General features: G+C 37.6%; 3 protein-coding genes and 3 long non-coding RNA genes across 15 annotated transcripts; all 6 read right to left on the reverse strand.

Annotated features, from left to right (window-relative positions):
• Positions 1–885: 885 nt before the first annotated feature.
• Positions 886–2,998, reverse strand: LOC124194462. The gene is made up of 3 exons (XM_046588669.1): positions 2,910–2,998; positions 2,351–2,802; positions 886–1,306 (listed from the first exon to the last, which is right to left on the reverse strand). The coding sequence occupies exons 1-3, from the start codon at positions 2,911–2,913 to the stop codon at positions 1,286–1,288; spliced, it is 477 nt and encodes a 158-aa protein (XP_046444625.1). The 5' UTR covers positions 2,914–2,998; the 3' UTR covers positions 886–1,285.
• Positions 2,999–3,326: 328 nt separating this feature from the next.
• Positions 3,327–4,996, reverse strand: LOC124194463. Its single transcript, XR_006874805.1, has 5 exons — positions 4,433–4,996; positions 4,023–4,349; positions 3,805–3,910; positions 3,582–3,731; positions 3,327–3,423 (listed from the first exon to the last, which is right to left on the reverse strand). It is a non-coding gene; the product is annotated as an uncharacterized LOC124194463 (long non-coding RNA).
• A 586-nt stretch (positions 4,997–5,582) lies between these two features.
• Positions 5,583–6,899, reverse strand: LOC124194466 (peptidyl-prolyl cis-trans isomerase B-like). The gene is made up of 5 exons (XM_046588681.1): positions 6,721–6,899; positions 6,424–6,628; positions 6,116–6,235; positions 5,930–6,012; positions 5,583–5,862 (listed from the first exon to the last, which is right to left on the reverse strand). Exons 1-5 carry the CDS (start codon positions 6,772–6,774, stop codon positions 5,716–5,718), a joined length of 609 nt encoding a protein of 202 aa, XP_046444637.1. The 5' UTR covers positions 6,775–6,899; the 3' UTR covers positions 5,583–5,715.
• A 394-nt stretch (positions 6,900–7,293) lies between these two features.
• LOC124194464 (scaffold attachment factor B2-like) lies at positions 7,294–10,650 on the reverse strand. Of its 10 annotated transcripts, none has more exons than XM_046588674.1 (10): positions 10,264–10,459; positions 10,114–10,180; positions 9,663–9,818; positions 9,259–9,374; positions 8,674–9,184; positions 8,524–8,607; positions 8,320–8,396; positions 8,000–8,208; positions 7,722–7,911; positions 7,294–7,635 (listed from the first exon to the last, which is right to left on the reverse strand). In XM_046588674.1, the coding sequence occupies exons 3-10, from the start codon at positions 9,808–9,810 to the stop codon at positions 7,618–7,620; spliced, it is 1,353 nt and encodes a 450-aa protein (XP_046444630.1). In that variant the 5' UTR covers positions 9,811–9,818; positions 10,114–10,180; positions 10,264–10,459; the 3' UTR covers positions 7,294–7,617. The 10 variants fall into 10 exon arrangements, with proteins under 10 accessions (XP_046444630.1, XP_046444634.1, XP_046444633.1 ...); XM_046588678.1 differs by having other exon boundaries at positions 7,791–7,896; positions 10,264–10,447; XM_046588677.1 differs by lacking the exons at positions 10,114–10,180; positions 10,264–10,459 and adding an exon at positions 10,535–10,650 and having other exon boundaries at positions 7,791–7,911.
• Positions 10,651–10,823: 173 nt separating this feature from the next.
• LOC124194468 lies at positions 10,824–11,338 on the reverse strand. Its single transcript, XR_006874807.1, has 2 exons — positions 11,190–11,338; positions 10,824–11,133 (listed from the first exon to the last, which is right to left on the reverse strand). It is a non-coding gene; the product is annotated as an uncharacterized LOC124194468 (long non-coding RNA).
• Positions 11,339–11,414: 76 nt separating this feature from the next.
• LOC124194467 lies at positions 11,415–13,024 on the reverse strand. The gene is made up of 5 exons (XR_006874806.1): positions 12,780–13,024; positions 12,485–12,719; positions 12,024–12,409; positions 11,729–11,966; positions 11,415–11,662 (listed from the first exon to the last, which is right to left on the reverse strand). It is a non-coding gene; the product is annotated as an uncharacterized LOC124194467 (long non-coding RNA).
• Positions 13,025–13,452: the final 428 nt, after the last annotated feature.

Here is a 13,452-nt window from a genome sequence, read left to right on the forward strand (position 1 = left end):
AATTTTCTTTTCTTAAACAGGTATAACAAAACTTCTTCAATGCTGGTGGTTACCTTGTTGCAGCCAAATGGTGAAAGGTGTGACGAAGACAGATTGAACCCTTGTATGCAGCATGCGGTTGCAGTGTAATCCAGAAGTTGCTGTGCTGTTGTAGCCGAGCTGTTCCATCTGGGTTCCTGACTTAAATTTTTGTGTTGTCGTTTTCATCCATGCCATGAAATTGCTCTGTGTTAACTGTGTGCTGACTTAAAAGTTTGATGTGTTGTCTTTCGAGTTTTCATTCAATCATGCAGTATACGACTGAGGCAACCTGATCAATATCAGGTTTGACACAGTCGAGAACTGCTAGATTAAACAAGCTTTCTGCGCCAAACAAATAATAACTTGCATATAACTTGCATCATGTTATTATCGCGGTAGAGAAAGCGACAGGCCCCCCCTCCTGGGGGCCACAGGAAAAATAAATGAATGTAAATATTATTTAAAAAAATTTGTATGAAATAAAATATTCAAATAAAATAAATTTTGTTGCAATAAAATATCCGAATGAAATTTTCGCGAAAATTTTTTGAAAACTTTGTGTAAGGGGAATTTTTTTAAATTTTTTTTCAAAAACAAAAGTCTGGACTTAGCAGAAATAATTAGGTGTGTGGACTTTGATTTTTTTTCAAAAAAATGTTGGACTTGAATTTTAATGATAGAAAATAATTTATAAAAAGGAAAGTTTGAATATTATTGAAATGTAGAACATGAGTTTGAATTTTTATTGTTGTATTTTGCAAGATCAATTATTTGTAAGTTTACATAGCACTCGGGAATATTTTCTCACATCATGCAATTATCAGCAGCAGGAAAGGTACTTGAGGAGAAAATAGAGACATGCACTTGTGATTTATCAATCAATTTTGTATTCCAGCAATCTTTCAACAAATCCAGAGAAATACTTTAGAATTTCGGTGTAAAGGTCAGAGCAGCGTGAGTAGTGGTGACATAATCGGGAGAATTGCAATAAATATGAACCTCAGTTTGGTAGTAGTTTGGAGCAGGGTAATACTTAAATTCCTCGATGTAGTAAACTAGGCAGCGTACGTAGTTGTGTAATAGGCGGCTTCTTCGGTGTAGTACTTGGGGGCTGCCGTGTTGTAGCTAGGTGTAGCGTAGGTCGTGGTGTAGTAGACTGGACCATCAGTGTAGTATTTCTGTTCAACGTAGCACGAAAGGGCAGCTTTTGGGTAGCAACTCGGGACTGCGTAATACTTGTCCGCCTCAGTTGTGGTTGTGTAGATCAGGGCAGAGAAGTACTTTGTCGCTTCGGTGGAGTAATCAGCGGGAGCCTCGGTGTAGCACCTGGTAACAGAGTAGTACTTAGGAAAATAGGTGCAATAAGTAGCTGAGAACAGAGTAATACTTGGGAGCCTCGGTGTAGTAGAATGGGCAGCATACGTAGTCATGTAGCACTCCATCGCCTAGATGGTGTAGTAACTCAGGGCAGAGTAATACTTCAGGGCTTTAGTGTAGTGGCTCGGGGCAGCGTAAGTTGTGGTATAAAACTCCGGTGCTTTAGTGGTGTAGTACTTGAAGACCTCGGTGCAGGAACTGGTCGTTGTGTAAGTTGTGTAGGAAGGCGGCGGCGTTGCGGTTTGGTTTCCGCTTCACCAAGGATACATCGCTACACCAGCGGTCGACCCACCAATCAACGAACAATAGACACAACAGGAGCACGACGCCATAGATATCTAAACAGTAAATAAATTTAAACATTAATACTATATATTACAGGCATATTAACAAATAGAAAAAAAAAACACAGAATTGATACACAACTCAATGTAAAAATAAAAATATTTACCCATAATTGCGAATGGATTACACGATGAGGAATGCAGTTGATGACAGATAGGGCACTGCAGTTCGGGGACCGACTTCTTTTTTTTCTGACGACTCCTTTTACGCACAGTAATACTTCGGGACGTAGGTGTAGTAGCTCGGGGCAGCGTAGGTTGTAGTGTAGTACTTAAGAGCTTCAGTGTTGAAGAGGCGGCGCCTCGGTGTAGTAGGAAGGGGCAGCATACATAGACGTGTAGAATTCCGGTGCCTTAGTGATGTAGTACTTGGGAGCCTCGGTGTAGTAAACTAGGCAGCATACGTTGTTGTGTAATAGGCGGCTTCTTCGATGTAGTGCTTGGGGGCTGCGGTGTAGCGTAGGTCGTGGTGTAGTGAACTGGAGCATCAGTGTAGTATTTCTGTTCAACGTAGAACAAAAGAGTAGCTTCGGTGTAGCAAGACGGAACTGCGTCATCCTTGGCCGCCTCAGTTGTGGTTGTGTAGATCTGGGCAGAGTAGTACTTTACCGCTTCGGTGTAGTATTCGACCGTTTTGGTGGAGTAATCAGCGGGAGCCTCGGTGTAGCAGCTGGGAACAGAATAGTATTTAGGAAAATCGGTGCAATAAGTAGCTGAGAATAGAGTAATACTTGAAAGCCTCTGTGTAGTAGGATGGGGCAGCATGCGTAGTCATGCTCCGTCACCTTGATGGTGTAGTAACTCGGGGCAGAGTAATACTTCAGGACGTCAGTGTAGTGGCTCGGGGCAGCGTAAGTTGTGGTACAAAACTCCGGTGCCTTAGGGGTGTAGTACTTGGAGACCTCGGTGCAGTTTAACTGGTCGTTGCGTAAGTTGCTTTTGGGTAGTAAGGCGGCGGCGTTGCGGTTTGGTATCCGCCATACCCAGGAGACATCGGTACACCAGTGGTCGACCCAGCCATCAACGATACAACATCCAACAGCATACGACACCTTATTAACTAGACAGTAAACAAATTAAAACATCAATATTCAATACATTCATACATCAAGAAACAAGTAGGATTGATACCAATCTCAATGTAAAAAAAACAAACAGAATATTTACCCATGGATGCGAGGCAATACGGTGAAGAAGGCAGATGGTGACAGATAGGGCACAGCAGTTGTTGCCGTGTCGGAGATGCTCACTCGACTGATGTCTCTGGCCTTTTCTCTCTCCTTTTTATACGATTTTTTTGATCACCCTCACCTCTTAAGCCTTGCGGGCATTGTACCTATTTGATAATGATGAAACACGTAGCTTTCTCACCCAACCTCTCCGCCGTCGCATGATACGTTTCACGTAATGATCTCCGTGACCTTCGAGCATGAAGAAAATGCAAACTGGCCTTTTCTTCTTTAGGTTGGCGTTGCTGGGGATGGGTCTACAAAAACAAATATCAAAATGAATATCAAATGGCTGAGCCTTGCGGCTATTATACCTGCTTGATAATTATGAAACACGTACCTTTCTCACCCAACCTCTACACCACCGCACTGACAGTTTTACACGTAATTTTCACCGTGACCTTCGAGCGTGAAGGACATGCAAACTGGCCGGCACGTCTGCAGCTTGAACTCTAAAATGGTAATTGAAAAATGAAAAATAAACACTGCATCAGTTTGAACATGTTGAAAATATACCAAATTTCATTTTAAACATTCTTAAGTAACGTACGAGTGTACGACTCTTTAGCACACATACGTAGACTAAAATGTAAGCAATATACTAACTTACTTGATTTATCTTAAAATACATTATATAACCAACTCAGATTTCCTGTTCTCATCACATTTTTGTCTTGCAATATAGTAGAGACCCTCTCAAAGAAGCATCTTCATGACACGGCAGCGATCACGTGGAGAAAGGCAAAAGATCTTCGGCATGCTTTCACAAAATAAATTGAAGTAGATTTAAAAAATGGATCTTTCGAAAAGTCTAACTCTAACGATTCGCTTACATGCCTTAGAATTGTTCACTTTCGTTTAAGCTCGGTCAAATGGCGTAGAAATACCTCACCACTTTTCAAAATCAAACCGTGGCTAAATTTGCACCGTAAAACTCGACTGAAAAAAAAAGTACAAACACAGAAGCAAACGTAACATCCGACATTGGGCAGTGCGACATTTGTGGTAGAGCGAAAGTTTACATGGAAATGTCTAGTAAACGTTGACTTACCTAAAGTGATCATTCCGATTACAAATGGCAAAGAATCTGGTTGCGAAGTCGGTAACCTGACATCAAAACGCGACACCAACACCGGGACTTGTGCGACAAGTAAGAAGTAACATTTGCGGCGTCTCTCCTCTGCTTTTGTCCTTCTTTGATTTGGTGGAATTGATGTATAAAATCATTGTGTAGGCCTAAATGGCTAAATCTAGCTTGTAAAATCATGGAGGAATGGTAAAATCACACAGTCACTATAGACTTAATTAGAAATTGTTCAATAGTGAAGCAAAGAGATCTTGGAGTGTCAGTTGTGGTTCAACATCTACAGCAACAAATCTGAAAAAGAATATTTAGAAAATTGTAAGGTACTGTGTGTGAGATTTAAGACAATTTTGATTCTATAATTAACAAATTATTACCAGTTTATGACAGTATGGAATCCTAGTGAGCTTCAACAATGGGTGATAACACGCTACCATGAAGATAAAACACTCAGAACTGTAGTTACTAGTTAGTTAAGGAAACGTTCAGTTCACATTCTCCAATGTCCATTCAATGGTCAATTGCAATTCGTTACTAATAATCAAAGGCTCAACTCAATATCACGCAATCGTCGTATCCATAGATTTCACTTTCAAATCCTTGCAATTTTTTTCTTGTGAGTTGTGACTCAAGAACTTGTCCAACGTGCTTGTAAACGGCGCCTAAACTACTTTTGAGTTTCGATTGTTGTCTGCTTTAGTCGCAGCTCGCAGCTCCTTCTAGCGGCCGCGATCTGTTTTTCTATTCGAATTTTTCTTAAATTGCGTGTTTAGTGTGTTCGCTCGTTTTCTCTCCAATCTGTTCGTTTGAATCAGTTGTATAAAAAAAATACGTAGATATTAAGTTATTAACACATCTAAAATAAAATCCTTGTTACATTTTTTAACCATTGTTTAGTTTTTCTCCTAAAAGAGACTTGAAAACCATGTAGAAGGCTTCAAATTGTCAACTTACTAGTTACTCTATAACAAGTCATTCTTTTGCTGCATAACAGGCTAACAGCCACTGTAAAAAATCACACGAAGAAAGAGCTGCGGATAAAACATTGTCGTCTTGGAAAGAGCTTGCAACATTGCCAATTCACAATTTTGGAATGAAAAGATCTGAAAAACACTCGATATAAATTTTGCATGCATCGAATGATCGAACCATCGATGCTGATAATGCAAACCAGATTTAATTGTCATTTGCATGCAGACTTGATTATTAGCAGATTTTTTAACTCGTAAATTACTAAATTCGTAATAGCTTTTGTGTATTAATTCAAATTCAAGGCTATGAAGTCTACCTACGGAAAAAAAAGACCCACAATTCTTGATTAATCAGAAACCTTAATTTGACTATTGAAATATTGAAGAATTCCGATGATGGCCACAGACAGCGACAAAGGTAGTGACACTGCTTTGATCCACGACCACCAGCTGTAGAATAAAAAGAAATGATCAGTAAGTTTCCAAGATATGAGTTCAAGCTACCCGATTTCAATAGCAAGCGAGGCTGGCGAAATAACGCGTCATAACTACCAAATTGGTCATGATTGGGTTTTGTATTAAGAGCTCTAAAAACTACTGCTTGGAACCAAAACATAAAATGGAGTGGAGTCTTAGAATCGCAACATAAAATGGACGGCTAAACTTTTCAACAGCTCAGCATCTTTTGGTTACTCGTGTGGGTCATCGGACACTTGGAAGGTACTGGCCAGAGGCACAATTCCGCTTTTTTCGATCACTACTCGCTTAAGGGGTTTGTCTCCGTTATCAGTCTTTGTAGTTCCAATGCTCATGAGAACTTCCATTCCCTCAATAACCTAAGGCAGTGTAAGGCATAATATGAATTATTATATATCTTCAAAAGTGTTCTGCAAGGTCAATTACCTTTCCAAAGACAACATGTTTCCCATCCAACCATGGAGTAGGAATCAATGTAATAAAGAATTGAGATCCATTTGTGTCTTGCCCTGCATAGATTTATGATCAGAATTTTTAGCTAGTTGCAGTTTAGTTTAAGATAATACTACTTAACTAGTAAATTAAAAACAGAAAAAAAACCAAGAGACTCACCAGAATTGGCCATGCTCAAAAAGCCTGCAGCTCCATGCTTGGCCTTGAAGTTTTCATCTGGGAAAGAATCTCCAAATTTGCTGATTGAACCCAACCCATTTCCAGAGATGACATCTCCACCTTCAGGAAAAAGTACAAACAATGTAAAGTCAGCCACAAGGGAAACCATACAACATTTGAACAGCAGGTACTACAATCATAATGATTTTAGAATCCTTACAAGTAAATTTAGATTTCTTGCATTACTGCATATTAATTCTAGTAGAAAATTTGAATTGTTGTGTTAAATCAATTAAATAAGAACTTGCCTTGGATCATAAAGTTCCGAATAACTCTGTGAAAATGAGAACCAGAGTATGTCTTTCCAGAAACTCCAGTTGTGGCAAGAGTTTTAAAGTTATCAACTGTTTTAGGGACATCTTGACCAAAGAGCCCAATCACAATGCGTCCAGCTTTTTCATTTCCAACAGTGATGTCAAAAAACACTTGGTCTGTTACAGTAAAAAATGTGGCCTTCAACAAACAAAGAGAAATACATAGATGTAAGAATAAAGTAAAATAAAATTTGCTAAAACAAAGTAATAAACAATTAAATTTTGCTTTACATTGGTATACACAAAACAGCAAAGTCCTATTAATGCTACTAATGTGCACTTCATGTCGATATCTTTAAAATTAAGAAATAACTGGAAAGAATTTACTTCGTGTTCAACTACAGAAGGTTATTTTCTGACAGACAGGAAAGTTCTGAAAAACAACCAGAGAAATACTTGCGGCTTCTGCTCTTATGAAGATTAGCCGCTAGGCATTTCCCTTTCCACGCCACCTTGTGAACACTTAAAAAATTTCACACTATACACGAGTATTTGGCGGTTCTTTTCAAAATAAAAATCTGTATTCTTTGTGAAGGCTAAAGAACAAAAAAAAATTAATTATGAAACAGAAACACTGTCATTGGAAAATAAATGGAAATAATCGGCGTACGATGTCGATGGTTCCGTGCAATCAAGCTTCGTGTATTGAACCATATGACCTTTTAGTTGTGAAACACTAAAAACTTTCTTGAAGCACTTGAAATATTTCACATCTTGAGGACAGAGAAGATTTGCAATATTCGTCAGTCAAAAAATGTAATATTTGTAAAGGTTAGACTTTGAATCATTATGAAAAAGAATAAGTAGAAAATAAATCAAGATGTGGTCCAAAGGTGCGAATATTGAGTTCTCACAGCTCACACGACTACACCTGTATTGTATTTCATTCTAGGTTAACACTTAACAGAGATATTAGACAATATTGGAATTATACACAATGAAATAATTTTTTAGGGGAATGACGTCCCGAGGCGGACATGCGTATTTGTCTACGCGAAATATCTAATAAAAAGGTGAGTACCACACATCGCTGCCAATTAGACCGAGAGTCATTAAACTTGAGTTTAAACTGTCGATGACCGTTTGGTGTAATAGCTTTGGCATTTTTTTTTTTTTTTCAATTTGCTTCTAAACTGAAGAGGGAGCCTGAAATGTTGTTGAGAAAAAATTAATTATCAGTCATTTATTTAGACCAGAATTTGGGTTCTACTACTATTAAGAATGGGCTATACTAGTGTTCTTTTTTTTTCTGAAGGTTCGGAACTAGATATTAATTGCACTTGCAAACCAACGGACCGTACTATTATTGGAACTGAAGGTTTTTCAATGACTGGAGTCATCATCGGCATTGGTCCTTGGGTTGTCGTCTTGGATGCGCAAATTAAATTTTCTTTCTTAGCAATCGACCTAAAATACATAACACTTGTTGAAAAAGATATCTCAAAACAAATTTACGTCGTATTTAAGAGGTTGAAAAGTTATATTTTGGGAAATTTACGGAAAAAATTACCTTGCTTGTCGACGCTTAAGCTCTTCTCTCTCTGCTTTGATCTTCTCCTTTTCGATCCGCTGTTCTCGTTCAAATCGCTCCCGCTCTCGTTGCAATTCAATTTTCTCGCGCTCTAATGTCTCCCTTTCAATACGTTGCCACTCTCGTTCTTTTTCGAATTGGATTTTCTCCTCCAGTTGCCTTCGCTCACATTCTAACAGTTCTTCTACCTACATTTCAACAAGACCGTTTCATAAAATAATTCATTCAACTAAACTCCTAAATTCGAAATTTCATTTTTTGTCCGTAAAATTTGAAAATCTATTGTAGATCAAACTTACGTAATCTTGGTTTAAGTGACTGAGCAGGCCACCAATGAACAGCTTGTGTACGATACAACCCTCTGGAACAATGTAACCTACAATAGTCAATATAAAAACTTACAACAAGAGTAATATAAAAAGTAAAAATTCAATAACAGAAAAAAGAAGAATTAATTGAAACAGTCTTTGTCTTAAATTATTTCATCATGTAGGACTACGTACTTGTGTCTTCCATTTCAACCGAACCAGTACTTATAGTGTTATCCACGAATAATTCGCCTTGCATTTGTGTAGTAAGAACTTGAGCTAAAATTTTCACAAATACGGTTTCGGTCATTTTAGTTCTTCCAATACATGAATTTTATATAATACCTCTCATCGCTTTGTATTGCATGGGCGTCATGTATTCAAAACCGAAAGGAGGAATATCCCAATAAATAGATGGCATTCTTCGATGTCTTCTTTTCACAGGAGATCTACTCCGCTCGCGATTTCTTTCACGGGACTTGCTGCGCATCTTCGTTTCATTTGACATCGACACAATCTTTTGGTTTCTGTCAGTCCCGGAACTTTTAAGCTCTCTGTCATGCGATCTGGATCGTCTCCGATTTCTTAGCTTTGTTCCATTGGCCTTTGAATCATTTTTGTTAACCAGGAGATTGATTTCTTTCAACTCCTTGTCGAATGAATTAGACCGACTTCGGGCGATATCTCCTATTAGTGCCCGCTCCTTACGCTCAACTCTGATTTTCCTTCCAAATAGCTTAGTGTCGTTGAGGAGCCTGATACATTTGGACGCGTCTTTGCTTGTAGCCATGGTAATTTTGAAATAATATGGCTCACCAGGAATCAGAGAACAAGCGACTGTTTCGGCCCCTGTTACCTGAAACAAAAAACATGAAAGCCCATAGAAAGAAATTTACTAATCTTATATGGCATTATTGGCTTATTGCCAACCTTTAACAGATGCTTTTGCAAATCTTTTGGACGAGTACTCGTGGATAAACCTCTCACATACAAGTTGCGTTTCCAGTCATTATCGCTAATGGGATTGTTTGTCTTTGCCTCCTGGCCTTTAAAAAAAAATAGTACATTTAATTTAGTTTTAGAAATAAACATCAAACAAACAAAAGAAATCATTAAAAACATTTTGGTTAGTACTCTTTTGTATAAATTTGAATGAAATGAAAAGCATTACATGTAGTTCTTCGGACTCCGCTAAACTTATACGTACAACCAAGATATATGGTCGGGATTGCAAGATTATCTGAATAATCACAATCACAATGATAGAATAATTTCGTTCTGAAATAATTCAACGGCTTGGATGGAAACGGAGGCTCTTGTTGTGAGTACATTACCTTGCGGCTCGCGTTTTTCAATTGGTGAAGTTTTTGTGGATGTTGAACATGATGTTTGTTCGGGATATTTTTGACGAGCGAGTTTAGGAATACACTCTTTCTTGTTGACGATCTTTCCTAAAATGGTGTTTCCTCTGCTTTTTGACATTTTCGGGCCTAAAATAATAGTAAATTTGAGAATTTTCTCATTTGTTTTAAATTGTCACCAAATATAGAAGAAATAGTTGCTAAGAGAAATTAACTTAGAGTTTTTTCAATGAACTTCTTCAAATTAAATAGAAATCTACAATATGAAGCAATTTGCACAAAACAGTTCAAGTACACCAGATACTGCACAAGGTAGGCATAGACTTGGTAACAGCAAAATTAATAAATTTTCCAAATGAAATGAATGAGGGGAAGAAATTTTACTAAGGGTTTCAATGCAGTATCATTTCAGACATTTTCTTACACTTGTTAATACTACCATCACAATCAACTGGTTTAGTTGAACACTACTCATCCTGAGACCATATAGTCTAAAAAGTAAAACTATTATGATTAATTTTGATCTGTGCTAAGAAGGTGATGCTGATATGTGTTTTTCTCTACACTTTCTTACCACAAAACAGTAGGAAAAACTTTACAAAAACTTTAAATCAAATCACTCTGATAAGGATAAAGATATGATGAAGCACCTTATTTACAACAGCAGACCTGTGCACCTAACCTAACTTATACAATGAAATCATGAATGAAATGAACTGAAAGTCTGGAACTCTTTGACTGCTCTTTCTGCTAGAACAGCTGATTGAGCACAAACCTACAATAAAAAGGCTAAACGGTGCTTAAATTCCCATATAAGTGCACAATATTATTTTTTTACAACATACCGAAACCGGGAAATCGGTATTTCAATCCAAACAAACCTAGCACGTAATAAACACGTGAACATTCACCATACTTAGCAGTTTAAAACAGTTGAGCAACAAAAAGCAAAATGCTAAATTTGCAGTGGCTCTAATTTGAAATATCAAAATGGAAACGTAGCGATTTGCGATTAGCAAATCGAGTTTATAGCAAAAAATCCCAAACCGTAATTGCGGAAGAGGCCAATAAGGTCCAAAGCAAAATTGTGCAAACATTCAAGCCAATCAATAATATTGAAAAAACACACCTTGATCCATGAACCATGATTTACCAGTCGTGTAATGTAAACTCAAGTAATTTTCTGACACCTACAATCGCCCACAATTTATTTTACTATAATGAAGAGAGAAATAAAAAAAAAAAAAGACATGTCTCCGAAATAAATTGGAGGATAATAAAAAGATGATTGCAGACAGAAAATGCAATGAATTTCTTTATTCTTAAAATTAAAAAATGAAAGATAAGAACGTATTTGAACTATTGGGCAAATTTGAGTTTGACGGCAAGTCAAAAGGGAATAATTTACTCTCGAATAATATCACATGTAGGCTGCCCATCCGACCTGAAAGACGCATTGATGTGATTAACTTATTTAACAATATGTAGGTAATAACTTACATTTGGCATAGATTATCTATTCTGGTAGCTTCCGCAATCAGCTAATTTACTTGTCCTTCAAAAGACAGACGGTGTGTCATTTCATTCTTCGAATTTGGTTGTCGTAAATAACCTCGTAATCTCATTTCAATGTTCTCGACGTGTTCCATTGCCTGAAATAAGGATGTAAGTCAATTAAAATAGAACGCAAAAGACGAAGGAAATATAAAGCATTTCACACCTGTTTCTTTTTTAATCTCCGGAAGATCGAAGCGTCCTTTGTTCACTGTTTTCTTTGATCATTCTACAAGTGGATCATGAACAAACGGCTTCAGCAAACTAAGAATTAAGGGTGTCAACCTCTTGTCTAATTACGCGTAGCGTCACTTCGCAGCACTTTCTGAGTGACCCTTCGATTCCAATATCTCTCATGGCTTGTATCATATAATGAATAAAACGAAAAGGACCTTGTTCGGGCCATTCAAATGAAAGACCTGATTTACAAAAGTAAAGAAAAAAATGTCAAGTTAAGTTGAGAGAAAATAAGTTTTGAAAACAACCTTTGTTAAACAAGCAACGTGGACTGCATCGCCACACACTGCATCAAAAAGAATGTTTTCGCCACGATCACCTAAGCCAACGTTGGATCCCACCGTGGACATGACGTGGTACGAACAGAACTATAAAGTCTAGCTGAAACCCAATCTTGTGGATCCGGAAACGTGGTCAGGACTCATTTGCTAAACACGGAAGGATACCGTGGGAGGATTTCCGAAACAATGAAATAGTAGTCTAAGACTGAGAGTAATTTAAAAATAACAATAAATGACAAACCAATAATAAGTAATAAATTACCTTGTTTGTCGACTCTCTCTGCCTTGATCTTCTCCTTCTCGATCCACTGCTGTCGTTTAAATCGCTCCAACTCGTTGAATTAAAATTTCTCGCGCTCTAATATCCCCTTTCAGTACGTTGCCCCTTTTGCCCTTTTTCGAATTGGATTTTCTCTTCCAGATTCCTTTGCTCACATTCTAACAGCCCCTCTGTCTATGTTTCAACAAGACCATTTCTCTGAAAGAATTAATTTAACTAGACTCCAAAATTGGAATTTTCCTTTGTTATTCACATCTAAAACAAACCATTTTTTTTTTTACTATTTCTCTTCTTGAACTAGATTAAAGAACTTCTGGCTCTGGAAATAAGTCCACAGCAGGGACATTTATGATTCGGATGAGTTCTGACTGTAATTCAAATAAGAAATAATAAGCATGTGCAACACAATTTCAAGGAAACAGAAAACTTATAGGGAACCTTACTGTTTCTTTTGTTCTTTGGATGTCCCCGGGTCATCACAAAGTATAAAGGACTCTCTCAACTCCTTCTTGATGGGAATGGTTACCATTGCTGGATGAACTTGTTGGCGGCACAGCTTGTTCTACCTGAACTTTGTCATTTTCACTGTTTAGGTGATGCATATTGCAGCCAACTGATCAGCCAAGAAGGTTTTGGCAACAATCCAGTAACCAAATCTGTTACTCACCCTGAAGTTGACTAATAGAGAAAAAGCAGGATACAGTTATTAGTGTTTCACAAACTTGAATTCAGTCTTACCATTGGTATTTCGTGGAATTCGGCCTTTGGTTGAATTTTTGCACCGCCTTCTTTTGACTTGGTCCAATATGACCGATGCATGAAATTAGCTTTAACTCACCACGACCCACACCTGGCGATGAAACAAGTGTCGAGAAACACTGACGAATTTTTTTTTAGTCGAGAAAAGAGAAAGACTGATTGAAAATTATAACGGAATGAAGAACGAAGCTGTGAGAAATTTGTATTTGTCAATCCTAGAGTTGTTGTGAGTTGTGACTACACTGGCCAGTGCTGCCACTTTTCAAAATAGGGAACCCTTGAACGTTGCCAGTTTAGGGACCAGAGATCAGGAGATGTGAGCGGCTCGGTGAGCGGAGCGCTTTTACTTAATTACTCAAGCAAACAAACAAACATTTTGATTTGCTTTCGCAATAAAGAAATACGGAAACGGCTCTTAAATACTAAACAGTCAGGAAGAATTGTAATAATTATTCTAACTTGAACTACAGTGCCCTTGTTAAAGGGTACTCTGCTATTCATTCGTTTATCTCAGATTTCCATTCAAAAACACGAATAATAAAAAATATATTGTACTTGACGATGGCAACCTTTATAATTCGTGTTAAACAATTTTGTAAGTTAAAAAATCTTGCTTCGTAGAATGACTATGAATGAAGTTAGATGGCATTCC

This window comes from Daphnia pulex, chromosome 5 (assembly GCF_021134715.1).
Source record: "Daphnia pulex isolate KAP4 chromosome 5, ASM2113471v1".
Taxonomy (NCBI): domain Eukaryota; kingdom Metazoa; phylum Arthropoda; class Branchiopoda; order Diplostraca; family Daphniidae; genus Daphnia; species Daphnia pulex.